This window comes from Vanessa cardui, chromosome 25 (assembly GCF_905220365.1).
Source record: "Vanessa cardui chromosome 25, ilVanCard2.1, whole genome shotgun sequence".
NCBI classification, from domain to species: Eukaryota; Metazoa; Arthropoda; class Insecta; order Lepidoptera; family Nymphalidae; genus Vanessa; species Vanessa cardui.
The window spans coordinates 1756394-1771090 of record NC_061147.1 but is presented as its reverse complement, the minus strand read 5'-3'; the positions used below and the strand labels follow the sequence as shown (position 1 = coordinate 1771090).

The 14697-nt window shown below is 34.3% G+C and overlaps 2 protein-coding genes across 2 annotated transcripts in view; both read right to left on the bottom strand.

The window, feature by feature from the left end:
- The window catches only part of LOC124540493 (NACHT and WD repeat domain-containing protein 2), a 47540-nt gene extending 39359 nt beyond the window's left edge, over positions 1-8181 (bottom strand). Inside the window, exon 1 of the mRNA XM_047118112.1 lies at positions 8065-8181. Within this exon, the coding sequence (XP_046974068.1) occupies positions 8065-8167 (103 nt within the window). The 5' untranslated portion in view covers positions 8168-8181. The remainder of the gene's footprint in view (positions 1-8064) is intronic.
- A 5396-nt stretch (positions 8182-13577) lies between these two features.
- Positions 13578-14169, bottom strand: LOC124540375. The gene is made up of 2 exons (XM_047117875.1): positions 13888-14169; positions 13578-13697 (listed from the first exon to the last, which is right to left on the bottom strand). Exons 1-2 carry the CDS (start codon positions 14167-14169, stop codon positions 13578-13580), a joined length of 402 nt encoding a protein of 133 aa, XP_046973831.1.
- Between the last annotated feature and the right edge of the window lie 528 nt (positions 14170-14697).

Sequence of the window (14697 nt, the reverse complement as noted above, 5' to 3'; positions counted from 1 at the left end):
TGATGCGACATAATATACATATATTTACAAGCTTTCATTGAATTTCACCGTTTAAATAAAATTCGATTCAAATTTTTAAATGAAATACAATAATATTCCATGCCATTTAAATACTCATAATATAAATAATTAAATGCAAAGCTATCACCGGTTCGCATAAGATTCAATCAAGAACCGACCAGATATTTATTAGTTACTTGTTTCCAACATTTCAAAAATCGAATATTGCAATTCGAAACATAAACCAATTCCTCTCAACTGAAATTTTACACATCTCGGAACTGGTGACAATACAATCAAACGCATGACGTCATTGGTGTCGTCATATGATTTAAAAAGCACCCCACTGGCGCCAGTCTGGCGGTCTTGCCTCTGGCCTGGCACGGTGGACTAGTTGTAATCGCTATAGACTTAACCTAGACACTGATAATGAATTTGTTCAGCGATTTTCTTTTTAAGTACTTTAACTTTTTATCTACACAGATTCTTGTGATATGGACAAAATGGTTATTTCTTAGTTTTCTTTTTGTGTTCTATACTAGCGACAAGTCCCGACTTCGTATAACAGTAGAAACTCTTAAATTATCAGTGTTTCTTTACCAAATTGTCCATATGCTATATATAAAAGCCTTCTTCTCGAACCACTCTCTCTATTAAATATACATAGGGATATAGGGACACAGAAAAATACTTTGTTTTATACTATGTAGTGATATTGATCTGGTTATTTATGTATATACGGATAGATTATAATATATTACGGTATTTAAAATTTTAGATTGACATATATAACACAAATGTGAACATCAGACTTGGTCAGATCCTCAAACAACAATATTTGTTTAATCGTTCTTTTTTATCGATAACAGGCGGAATAAATTCTCGAAAATGCGACCGGGTATTGTATTCGCTTTCGTTGCTTCATTATAATATTAAGCGCGCTCCAGTTTCCTTTTCTTGTAAATAAAAATTATTTAATTTTATAGAGCCATTACAGTACAGTACATACAGAAAACAATTACCTTAATGAGTGAGAAGACCTATCTATATATGTAAGTAGATTATATACCACTGTAGCAATCTTAATTTAATTAATGTTATTCATATCTTAACAAAAAGAAGCGTCAACACAACAACGACAACAACAGCCTGTAAATTTCCCACTGCTGGGCTAATACCACACCTCCCTTTGACGAGAAGATATGCGAGTTGGGGGAGAATGTGGAAAAATTTATATGAAATTAGACACATGCAGGTTTCCTCACGATGTTTTCCTTCACCGGCGAGCACGAGATCAATTATAAACACAAATTAAGTACATAAATATTCAGTCGTGCTTGTCTGGATTAGAACCCGAAACCATAGGTTAAGATGCACGCTTTCTAACCACTATGCTATCGGCTCTATATAGCGTCAACGCACTAAAATAAATCTGTATTCGTAACAATTAACATTACTCGTGCTCCGTTTTTAATTTACAATCTCAGACAGTACAAAAATATTACTAGAAAAAGCATTTTTATAGAAATATTTTTTAATACAACGCTTTAAATAGCATTAACGCAAGTTTTATTTCAGTGAAACATGAATTTATAAGGTGGTCGCTCCATAAATTACGGAAGGTAGGGCAAGACTATGCTCTACATATACTGATATATGTTATCTATAGATATAATAAAATTGGACTGTCTGTTTGTAAAATTAAAATAGCCCTTTTTTACTCAATGCATATGTATTTATTTATACACGGTACATATACCAAAATATTTTTTTTTTACTATTTTTGTCGGTCTGTATGTTTGTTCCGGCTAATCTCTGGAATGGCTGTACCGACTTTGATGGTACTTTCACTGGCACATAACTGATTCAATAGTGAGTAACTTAGGCTACAATAATATTTGTTTTTGTTAAATTCAAACGCGAACAATGTCGGGGGCTAATATAGTATGTTATATACAAAAGCTGCTTGGTTATAACCGACCATATTTTGTCACGCAACTTGAGATATCAAGTTAAGTTAAGTAATACTTGGAAGTTAAAACACTAGGTTGTATTAAAAAAATTCCTCTGAATGCATTTTGATCTCATTACATTAGCTAATATTTATATTCTTTGTGAATTTTACTGCTGTTAAATTCGTATTAATTTCTTAGATCATCTCCATTGCTATAATAATACCTACTATGATAAAATAATTTGTATTATGAGTGTGAAATCTTGGCAATATATGAACTTTAAAAAAATTACTCTGTATGGTAGGATCCAATATTTTTATCGTTTTGTATTTGTCTCAAATCCTAATCTAAAATCATTTGCATTTTTTAATATATTATTTTTTTTATTTTTTTATTATATAGGTTAGCGGACGAGCATATGGGCTGATGGTAAGTGGTCGCCAACACCCATAGACAATGACGCTTTAAGAAATATTAACTACTCCTTACATCGTCAATGTGCCACCAACCTTGGGAACTAAGAAGTTATGTCCCTTGTGCCTGTAGTTACACTGGCTCACTCACCCTCCAAACCGGAACACAACAATACTGAGTACTGTTATTTGGCGGTAGAGTAACTGATGAGTGGGTGGTACCTAATCAGACGGGCTTGCACAAAGACCTACCACCAAAAAAATATGAAGTCGAATTTTTTGTTTCACGTAAAATATTTACATTACCAAAATCGATTTTTCTATGGCTTTTGTGTTTTTTGCCAAGAATATTGCTGTACAAAAATGTTTCCCATAAAAGTTGTTGGTGATAAACAGATTATCATTGTTTGTTATATTTATCCTGTTTTTATTCGCGTAGAGCCCGTCGTTACTATGAAATTTTGATGTTCGAAAATATTTGTATTTCACCAAATTCCATTAGTTTCGATAATATTCGGAATCCATAGAGAGGGAACTGAGTCTGCATTGGAAGTCTCATCTCCTCTGACACGAATCCCATTAAAATACACGGAGTATAACCTCGAGATATTATAAAAAACAAATCCCATTTTGAGGTTAGGTTCTAATGGCTGTTGGTAATCCCAGGATCTCTATATCTAGGCCACTAGTGAAGAGTTTGTAAGTTGGAAGAAATTACACTCTTGTAAAATAACTTTACACACATACATTAATAGCCTGTTAATTTCCCACTGCTGGGCTAAGGAATCTTCTCCCTTTGAGAATGAGATATGAAGCATATTGGTCAGTGGATAGGCAGAGGCTGAATTTCATAGAAATAATACACATGCAGGTTTTCTTACGATGTTTTCCTTCTGCCTTGGTCTGCCATGTTAGCCTGGGTTTTAACTCGTAACAATTGGTCAAGATACACTCGTTCCAACCCCTGAGCAACCTCGGCTCTTGTTATTAACTTGGTATCATTTTATTATACAAAGTTCCTTTACCTTTTTTATCAAGTAACTTAATATGCATGTATGCCTTGAAATCATTTATCAAAATATGCACATTTATGAATATATGATTTACGGGTAACCTTTGATAACATTACTAACAAATATAGTACGACACAACTTAGATGTAGCATTGCATAGCAAAATTCGTAAAACCGTTTACTACCGACTTTCACAACCAATAGAAATAGCTAGCTCCCTATTGCGACATTCGACGCTATTCGCCGCTATAGATTCTCGCGTCAGTTTAACCCGAGAAAGCAAATCGACATGTCAAATTGACGAATATATTACGTCATATGATATTACAATCGTGTAAAGACCTTATTTACATTAAAAAAAATTGATAATTTGGGATGGCGTACTTAATTCGGATGTGATCGGTTTTACAATTTTGCCGATGCTACATCTAAGTTGCGTCGTACTACACGTAAATCAAAGTCAAAGTCAAAAACCTTTATTCAAAATAGAAGTGTTTACACTTTCTTATTGATTGTCGACAATCTATCACCTGTTCGGAATATAATACCTCAGACCTGAGAAGAACCGGCGAAAGAAACTCAGCGGGATCTATTTTTTTTAATAATGTCACTTAACAATATACAGTAATAAACATATTCTTGTTATTTGAAACAGACAAATATATTTACCTATATAGATTGTATATTTTGGCTCATAAACAAAATAGTTAACCGAACGCTAACAGTTGATGCCATTGCGGTGATCCGCATTCTATCTGCATTTGGCGCAGGATATTAAAAGTTTTTTGGAATATTCATTCACTGATATTGATATTCAATTTAAATATTTGAAAATAGCTGATATTTATTAAGAGCCGAGATGGCCCAGAGGTCAGAACGCGTGCATCCTAACCGATGATTGCGGATTCAAACCTAGGAGAGCATCACTGAATATTCATGAGCTTAATTTGTGTTTATAATTCATTTCGAGCTCGACGGTGGAAGAAAACATCGTGAGGAAATCTGCATGTGTGTATTTTGTCGAAAATTGGAACAGCGTAGTGGAATACGTTCCAAACCTTTCCCTCAAAGGGAGAGGAGACCTTAACCCAGCAGTGGGAAATTTACAGGCTGTTGTTGTTGTAGCTGATATTTTTGTCTGTTTTGTGTCGGTATAATCTATTTCATTTACTTTAAATAAAATTGTGTAATGAAGACCGAAAAGTGCTTTTATAAGCAGAGCAGTTCAATAAAGTTTATCTTGATTGATTAACTAACAATGACAAATAAAAAAGTAACACCGGATCGGAAAAAAGATAATAACTGGTGAAAGTAACTCAGCGGGGTTTATCTTGTCGAATTTTGCTATTAAAATGTTAAAAAAATATAAAAGAAGGGCCACTACAAGGTTTATATTTGGTATCATTTTGTTTTTAGCAATAATTACGAACTAAGGTAACGTGAAACGGAACGTATTTCAAAACACTAATATAGCGTTCAGTGACGTCACTCTTGTTATGATTACTTATTTGAGGTTATAGTTGTAAAAAATTGAACATTGAAACGAAAATTAATTGCTTTTTTCAAAAGAAAATGGAAGTTGGGTTTGTGAAAGCAGACTCCAGATTCCTCTTTTCAGCTTGAAACCACTTTTATCTCAGTTTTTTGTCACAAGTTCCAGTCAAAAACCATTTATGTGAAAACTTTATTGAATCAGAAGAACAAATTGGCACAAAACATACGTCAACAAAGCTTATTTGCGAAGTATCGATAGTCCATTTTAAATTTTTACAAAAAAGTATCTCAAAGGTCGGGGATAAATGCATAAGTATGAAAGCCAGCGAGGAAAAGTACGATCAGAGGGGCAGTGACAGACAGCAGTGACGTCATATGAAATATAGATCGGTTTTTGCGCGAAAATTGGAATTGACATTTTGAAACCGCATTTTAGATTTTTAATATACTTGTAGTCTATGCTATATGAAGTTCTTTAAAATAAACACAAAAATAAAAATATCACATCTTCCCTATATACAGCAGCTCGCTTTTTAAGACATTTTCTGTCTGTTTGTTCCGACTAATCTCTGGAAGGGCTGACCGTCAAAATCGTGACGCGACTTTTACTAGTAGAAGAATGTAATGAGGAGTGACTTAGTCAACAACAATAACTTTTTTATTCAATTCGAAGGCGGAGTAAGTCTCTAGCACAGCTAGTGTCAAATGGTCCTTATAACTGATGTGTGATAGTTATTAAAACTGTGGGTTTTTTTTATTTTGTCGCTTTGCTTAGGTAATTAGATAATTTGTCTCTACATTACACGATGCACAATTAACTTTATTTTATACTATTATCGAGACTAAAGTCAAAAAGTTATTACCGCAGTAAAATTTACGTAACGACGGTTATATTTCAAATAGAAGTGTTCTAAATTTGAAATACAAAAGAATTCACTAACATATGTTTTAATTAAGACATTTTTATGGTAATAAGATTTGCTTTTACACATTTTTACCTGAGGGAAAATGGCTTGCATCCAAATTCATTACGTATGCGGCCGTTTGCCAAGAAACTCCATAATATTTGTCGACCAGCACGGACTCATTCATCGAATTAATTAAATCAAGAATATTTAAGTTAATTTAACATGGGTTATTAATGTATTTACAGGTATTCCACAAGTTTTCTCAGAACTCACCGTGAAATGCGTTTGGGTTATGCCCAAAAGGTATGATATTTATAACTATAATAATTAAAAGAGGACGTAAAATCAAAGAGGTTTAATTTAATTTGAGAGGTACCCGTTGGTCGAAATTTGATTGTTTTGAAATAAAACGGATTTAAATCGCGTATATTAATTATTTTTATCATCCCGACGTTTCGAGGACTTTACAGCGTTCGTGGTCACGGGTAGTTTTATTTCAATGCGTAATAATCGCGAAAATCTAAGACAACATTTGATCGTTTTTTTTGTGATATGTGGCAAAAGTAACTACGACCGCTCATGGATATCTGCAACAGATCTGAGGCTTGTACGCTCTTTTCTTGAACTAATTTAAATTTAATTAATTGATACTAACGAACATAAAAAAAACTTGGATTATTTATTTTGGAAAATGCTCAGTGACAACTCAGTCCCGAAGTTGGAGGGAATCTTTTGGCTCGGAAAGAAAATCAAGGTGTTGTTTTTGCGTCTGACCTCTTTCCGTTCTTCACCCGTCGTTTTAAATTTGCCGCCCTGTTTGATTACGAGGGATATAGAGATTATATAGAGAGTGATTTGTGTTTGCGCAAACATTGTGTACATGTTGTGCTGTGTGTGAGGAGGAAGTGCATATACGCTTGCCGCGGGGTTCAGGGAAAGGGATGTATGTGGGACTTAACCGGGGCTAAATGGGGCCTGTGCCAGGATCTGTCACCTCTAAAACCTTCTTGGGTTTCCATCATGCCGACGACTGGTGAGGCAACAGGAACTCTACAACTCTATAAATCTCTCTATAAATGTCTCCTGAGTTGGTTTGGCATGGATTAGCTAGCGTGATCGGTCAGGACATCATTATGCTTACAAAGGTCTAGAAAATTATTTTGACGTATCGAATAGATACATACAGACAAAATATCAATGGCATTTTTTATCAGACTATAAAAGCGAATACAAAATCGAAAGCGAATAAAAATTCCGATAGTACGTTTGGGTTCCCCGTTTCGTTAAATATGTTAAGAATATTGACACTTTAATTGTTGACATATTAAAAAATTGTATTCGCTTTTATTGCTGCATAAAAATGTTACGAGCGCTCCGACTTTTTATTTTGTAATTGGAAATCCTGGTATATAAATGTTCCGAGTTCAGATTGCTTAACCCATTTCACTGTATATTTAGCGAGAATTTTTAAAAGTATTTGCGAACTTAAGATCACTCTGAGATAATTATTGTTGAATCATTAATTAATGTTTCAAGTCTCGACACTGTCTTAGCGGCATTTTAATAAAAGTTCTTATGATGGTTACAGGCCAAATTATATCGTGCTTTAAAAGATCTTTAATGTTTTGTCCCAGAGGCTATATTTTAGCCTTTTAATAGCCTAGAGGAAAATTTCATTCGCCTAAATGTTGTATCACGTAATCGACATAATTCACGTAATCTTCTGTTTAAAAGTTAATATCTGTATGACTTTTTGTATGGTGTAGGTTGGCGGACGAGCATATAGGCCACCTGATGGTAAGTGGTCACCATCACCCATAGTCAATGACGCTGTAAGAAATATTAACACTATTCTTTACATCGTCAATGTGCCACCAACCTTGGGAACTAAGATGTTATGTCCCTTGTGCCTGTAGTTAGACTGTCTCACTCACCCTTCAAACCGGAACACAACAATACTGAGTACTGTTATTTGGCGGAAGAATAACTGATGAGTGGGTGGTACCTACCCAGATGGGCTAGCACAAAGCCATACCACCAAGTAAATTAGACTTAAACTTCGTTTGACCGATCATAACGAAAGTCAGATAGACTATGCTCGCGTTTTAGGATGTTGTTTGTCATGTGTCAGGCAAAAAAAGTAGTCTATGTCCTTTTTTGGAGTTCAAGTTTGCTTCATACCAAATTTCATCAAATTCAGACAGTAAGACTTCATTTCATATTTATAATATAATGGTTGTAATTTTGGTCGAAATTTCGAAGGACATATGTATAAAACTTACCTGTGAAAGTAGAGCTGGTGAAGATCCTCACGATCTTGGAGCTGACTGGTGGGAGGGATTTCAGCGAACCACCAAAAATCAAGTCGACTGTACGGTCGTCCATCTTGGGTATTTATCTCGTATCTGTTGATTATTAATGTTTAAATAAGCATATATTTTAAATCATTCTGTATGATAAATAAATATGAAATATGTATATAAATTTACTAGTTAGTTATAGCATCATATAAAATTAAAAAAAAATAACCAACTTCTAAATTTTTCTAAGGGAAGCTTTCTATTTTTTTGACGTTACCTTCGGCTTAAAACCCTGGAATGTCAAACGTTATGTATGCATCAGTCTAAAAGACTTCATATTTATGAAACCAATAGTTTTACCGTCAGGCTATCTACCATCAGGCATTCCATTCACTAAGGAATATAAGCGATGTATATATAAGCGATGCTTTAAATATAAATAAATAAATATGAGACAACATCACATATATTTCTCTGAACCCAATGTAAGTAGCTAAAGCACTTGTGTTATGGAAAATCAGTAGTAACGACGGTACACCACCACAAACACCCAGACCCAAGACAACATAGAAAACTAATGACAATCTACGTTGACTCGGCCGGGAATCGAACCCGGGACCTCGGAGTAGCGTACCCATGAAAACCGGTGTACACACCGCTCGACCACGGAGGTCGTCAAAAATACATTGCAAGTATCTACGGGGAAGGCAACTTATCTTGAGATGGTAAATACGCTTACTTGTTCCTACAATATATATGACAACTACAACACAATGGCAAAAATTGTAAACATTGTGTCATTATAATGCTCATTATTGCTTAGTTTCTTTCGTTTAGGGTTGTAAACTTCAGATTTACAGATACAATATTTACCCTCAACGTGTTCACATTCTGTATCAAGAAAAATAACAAACGGACGGTACCTAGTAATGATTGTACTCCAGACAGATTTGCTTGGTATGGGTGAGGCATTTTGTTATTTTACTTTCAAAGTTTGCAGTATTTGTTTTTTTTTGTTGGTTTTGTGATTTTTTTTTAAATCCGCTTCCGTTACTAGAAATATTGATTTAGTATTGTTAGGTTAATTACCTAGGGAAACGCACAAATATAGGCGCAACAAGAGCGGGTGCAAGGAGTGTCCTGGCTTTCTAATGAACTCTCCCCTCCAAAAAAAGATTTTACTGAGATCTTTTACACTCATCAGTGGTGTAACAATTGTATCATTGACGAGACGAAAACGACGACTGTTTTTTTTTTTTGCTTCTGGACAAAGACATATTGTATCAAGTTAATATTAATGTGCTAACCTTTCCAACATCTGAGTCTCCAATAGCTTAGAAGATAGCGTGCTTATTGAGAAAGGCTGTAGACTTAACATCAAGGCATTACCGGAGCAGAGCTACTTGACAGCATATATAGGCTAAAGACAGCAAGGCATACCGAAGCGGTGTCAGGTTTACTCCACATAGAGCAGTAATAGTAATATGTATGATGTATAAACTTTTTTTACCCACGTAAGGACAGAGGTCATAACTACATATATGTATATATTGATAAAAACTCTTAAGCGTTATTTAATTAAAATTTTACCGTCAATTCGCGTTATCAATTAGTGCAGTTTCAAGCGAAACTTTATCGAGCCCTTGAAACATCGAGATAGCTCGGAAACGGGCCGTAATAAATTCGTTCAAACTTTATCTGTGCTTTAAACACTTCAACGCTAGTTTTGACGTAGTTATTTCCTTCATATCTGATATTGCTAAACATTATGTAAGTTTAAGTTACGATTCTGGGTACCGTACCATAGAATAAAAACTAAATATAACGGTATTTAATAAAAATTCCAAATTTAAATAAATATTCAAATCGAGTCACTTTAAGAATGACATGTTTTTTTGGTTTTACAATGATTGGTATAGATTTCTTGATGGTAGGGCTTGATGAGAGCCTCTCTGGGTAAGTCCAGCCATAATATATCCTACCATTGAGCAGAAATACTTAGTCCTATTATGTTCCAGTGAGAACGATGAGTCAGCCAGTGTAGCTAAAATTAATATAAGGCACGTAACTTCTTCATTTCCAATGTTGGTGGTGCAATGGCCATGTTGGTTGAAATTTTATATCACACCAACGGCTATTGGTATTGGTGGTTAATACTAATCAGGCGGCTCAACCTATGCTACCTTAGTTTTAAAAAAAATATTGGAAGCCATGTGCCCAATAGTTATGTAAGAGTTCAAACTTAGTTTCCTAGATTGGTAGTGTAATTTCATATGGTTCCAATGTTTGTGGGTGGTGTCTTAAATGATACCAGTCTACCTACCTTAGTAATAAAAAACGATTACCATCAGAGCAATTGCGAATTGTGAGTTCGTATACATATATTATAAACTAATCACTTAACATGCGAATAGATGCACTTTAATTTTTATACCGATTAAATTGGTATATATAGACAAAATTTGTCAGCATTTACTGGTAATAACATAATTCCCGTATCCATTATTACAGTAACACGCGAAGGTTTAATAGATATTTGTAACAGATAGGATTTTCGGTTGACCACGCCAGATAGTCATTGTCTATAAATTTGATAACGCAAGCTTTTAGTTTAATAGGACCGTATCGTTAGTTGGGTAGGTAAAGTACATTGTAACCTCATTTTTTTTATATGCGTCGATTCTTGGTATACTTATGTTATAACGATAGTCGCCATCAGTTCAATCAAAAAGTGAACAACTTTATTTGGGCTTATTTTTAATTTTATGGTATATCATATTGGTTTTATTAATTATAATTTATGATATACGTCGCCTGCGACTTCACTCGCGTTAGGGGTTTGGTTGTCACGTGTCAGGCAAAAATGTAGCCTATGTTCTTCTTTGGAGTTAAATTTTGCTTCATACCAAATGCCATCAAATTCGGTTTAGCGGCTTGGTAGTGAAATACACGCAGACAACGTTACTTTCACATTTATAATATTAGTATAGGTAATTTAATGTATAATTTTTTAACAAATGTATAAAATTTTCATATCTAATCACTGATTATGTTTAATTTATATTTTTAATACATATTGTGCAATTTGATAGTGCATGGTGAGACTACCTGTCTATAGTAGAACATTTGGCAACTTTTTTATGGGATATTGTATCTACTGTTAGTTATTCTACTAGAAATAACTATACATATATTAGTGTGTTAGCTAGCGGCGAGGTCCTGGGTATTTTGTTTCCCATTCATAAGCAGAAAAGCTGGTGATCCAACGCCTGAACTTTTTCTAGTCGTATTGAACAAGTCATTCAATTGTTTCAAGTGACGTACAATTATATTTACGCACAATTGTACACAGTTGTATGCTGGCTATGACATAGTATATCTATGTCATAGCGTAGGTAAATAATACCATGAAAATAGTCATGATCGAACTCAAGTAACGTGATAGGCTGTAAACGTTGCTTATCAGACAAAAATCTTTCCTATCAAGGATAAGGTTTTATATTTTTCTCCAACACGCCAAGTGTGAGGAGAATTATAAATAGGCTTTAACCCACAATCAACCTCTACTCTTTTTCAATTATAAATATAACCATATGCGTGATTTAGTTCTTTCTCGCGATTGGTTTGCGAATGTCAATTCGTTTGAACACGCAAAATTTTCTTTGTAATGATTTCAACGTCTACTGTAATGCTATCATGTGAGATCGATCTACCAAATAGTTTAAATATATACATATTATATTTAAATATCAGTTCGCTGTGCACACACTATCTTCACCGCGCGTCCATTTTTATACAACCCTTTTCCCGCGCTTTTGCGACGTCTGTAATTCGAGATGACAGATGCATAATTACACAGATAATATATATTTATACAAAATACAAATGTAATATTCATAAATATGTTTTATCGATCTGTGTACGCTACAATTAAAATCAATTTTTTACCGCTGTAAAAATTAGTAAATATTTTATTTAACACCTATTTATAATAACTACTAATTTGGTATTTCTGATACCCAAATTAATAATAAGCGTATATTGTGTGCCCCATAAGAAGCAACAGTATGATTAAACTTGGGGCATGTAAAGCCTAGACATGTTAAAAAGCCCCGTTGAGCAGTTGGAGTATTTGCATTCTATCGTTTTTTGTTCCGTATTATTTAAATCTTACGTCAAAGTTACGTAATGTACTAAACGTAAAGAAAGAAACTTTATGCGAAGAATATTAAAATTTTGTTAAAAACTTTTGTTAATTTTTTTTTTCGTTTAAGGATTTTCTGAGTCATTGTTATACATTATTTTTTTTAATATAATTGGTTATGTATTTGTTATACATACATATAACACTGAGATTGGTTTTATATTATTAATTAACTGATACTTCAAATTTTAAGAACTGTACGTGTGTTACATGTAGACTGTAATTGAAACATAAATTTAAACGTGTTAAAAAATCGAGTCGAGCATGTATGTTGTTACACCTTTACCTTATCCGACATAAAATTAAAAACAACAAACAATATTACATTTAAAAAAAATCGGATTCTAATATTGGCAAATACAAAAAAAATGTTTACGCACAATGCTATATACTTTTAAGTGTTTACTCAAGACAAAACTGCATATAAATTACGTTTGTCATTTTTGAAAGAAAATAAAAATAAATGTCATATCAAAAACGTCAGTTTCTGTGAAAAATCAATAATACGCTCTGGCAAAGCGGCAACGCTGTTAAAACGGTAAGGTACCTACTATTTATATTTAAACTAACAGTTCCCGCCTGCTTCCTTGAAATACACTGGCCTCCAAAAAAATCGACCCACCTACATTTTTTTTAAAAAAGCCATCGTATGGTTTTAAACTACCACATATTTATATTTTTAAGATTGATAATGAAAAAATGCAATTGTAGGATTGTACAAAAACAGAAATAGTGCGCAAAAAATAGGTTTTTAGGTAAATATGGGACAAAACACGAAGACACAAAATTTTACGCAATTTTATTTTTTTCTGTACAAAACGATTATGCCGTTTGTTTTTAAATTTGGGTGCCTAAATCTTACTTTAATACAGAGTGCTTCCTCCTCTTGACCTAATCACTGCCTGCATACGCCTATTAAGTGACCTGAATAGCTTTTTAATGTCTTACTTTGGGGTCCGTTGCCATTCTTCAGTTAGGGCAGCTTCCAGTTGATTCAGGGTTTCTGGAATTGGATTTCGTGCTTGAACCGTACGTTTTAGCTGGTCCCAGAGGTGCTCTATCGGGTTTAAGTCCGGACTTTTGGCTAGCCACTGCATAACTGGAATTTCGACTTCCCTGAGATAGTCTTTAACAATTCTAGCGACGTGAGGTCGTGCGTTGTCGTCCATAAGTTGCAAATTATCCCCAATATATCCAGCGTAAGGCATCACATGAGGCTCCAGAATGTCCGTTATGTAAGTTTAAGCATTAACAGCACGATTACGGAAAAAAACCAGCTCTGTGCGTCCCGTCAAAGAAATACCTCCTCAAGACATTGTAGAGCCTCCACCAAATCGGACTGTTTCTCGAATGCAACACTGAGAGTAGCGTTCTCCTGGCCTTCGTTTGACGTTACATCGTCCACCAGAGCCTACTAGAGACATTCGGATTTCATCACTGAACAATATTGACTCCAATTGGTCCAGTGTCCAATCGACATGCTGCCTAGCAAATTGTAGTCTTGCTTGTCGATGGGATGCTGTGAGTTTTGGTCCTGTTGCTGGCTTGTGAGGAGTTAAGTTTTGCTCTCGATGTCTTCTTCTTACAGTATTTTCACTCACAGACACTCCACGACTTTCTTGGAGTCTACCTTGAACGTCAACAGCCGAAAGATGTCGGTTTCTTAAAGACGTCAAACCAATAAAACGGTCATCGGTAGGGTTCGTGACACGCCCCCTGCCAGATTCTGGTCTCCGGCGATACTCCCCAGTCTCCAAGTAGCGTTTGTACACTTTTCGCACCCCTGAACGACTTAATTTTAGTGTTCTAGCCACATTTCGCTGACTTAACCCCTCATGAATAAGAGCTACGACTTGAGCAGCTTCTGCTTCAGTAGTATCCATTTTTTATGATTAAACTTATTAAAATTATTGTTTCAACAAAGTTTCATACACTTATTCAATAATAAACATCGAACCGAGATGATTCCGCGTTAAGAACTGGAAATGAACTAACCATGCACTTCGTGCACAAAGTAACGTTTTCTTATCAATCTTTAAAAATATTCCAAATATCCTCAATAACACTTACAACTCCTCCAAATCAATATCAAGTGGGTAATAAAATGTTAAATGTATGTCCCATAAGTAAAACAATCCACCTAGGTCGTCGCATAGTTAAGATAACAACTTTGTAAGTAAAAAAATACGGGTGGGTCGATTTTTTTGGCGGCCAGTGTATATTAAACTTTACTTGAAAACTGTTTGTTTTAAAACAATATTACATGTAAAGCATACAATTATATCCTCGATATCAAATACCTTCAGGAATTTAATTTTCATTAAAACATACAAACTTAAAAAATATGTACTTTATTTTAAATTAACATAGTTGTTTATATTATGACAGTTATTAAATACGGGATATTTACC

Excerpts from the sequence above, each read along its gene's own strand:
- LOC124540375 (XM_047117875.1), bottom strand. The coding sequence starts at position 14,169 with ATGGATACTACTGAAGCAGAAGCTGCTCAAGTCGTAGCTCTTATTCAT. Across the intron at positions 13,698-13,887 it reads AAGAAAGTCGTGGAGTGTCT|GCTCTGGTGGACGATGTAAC; the intron begins GTGAGTGAAAAT and ends TGTCTCTAGTAG.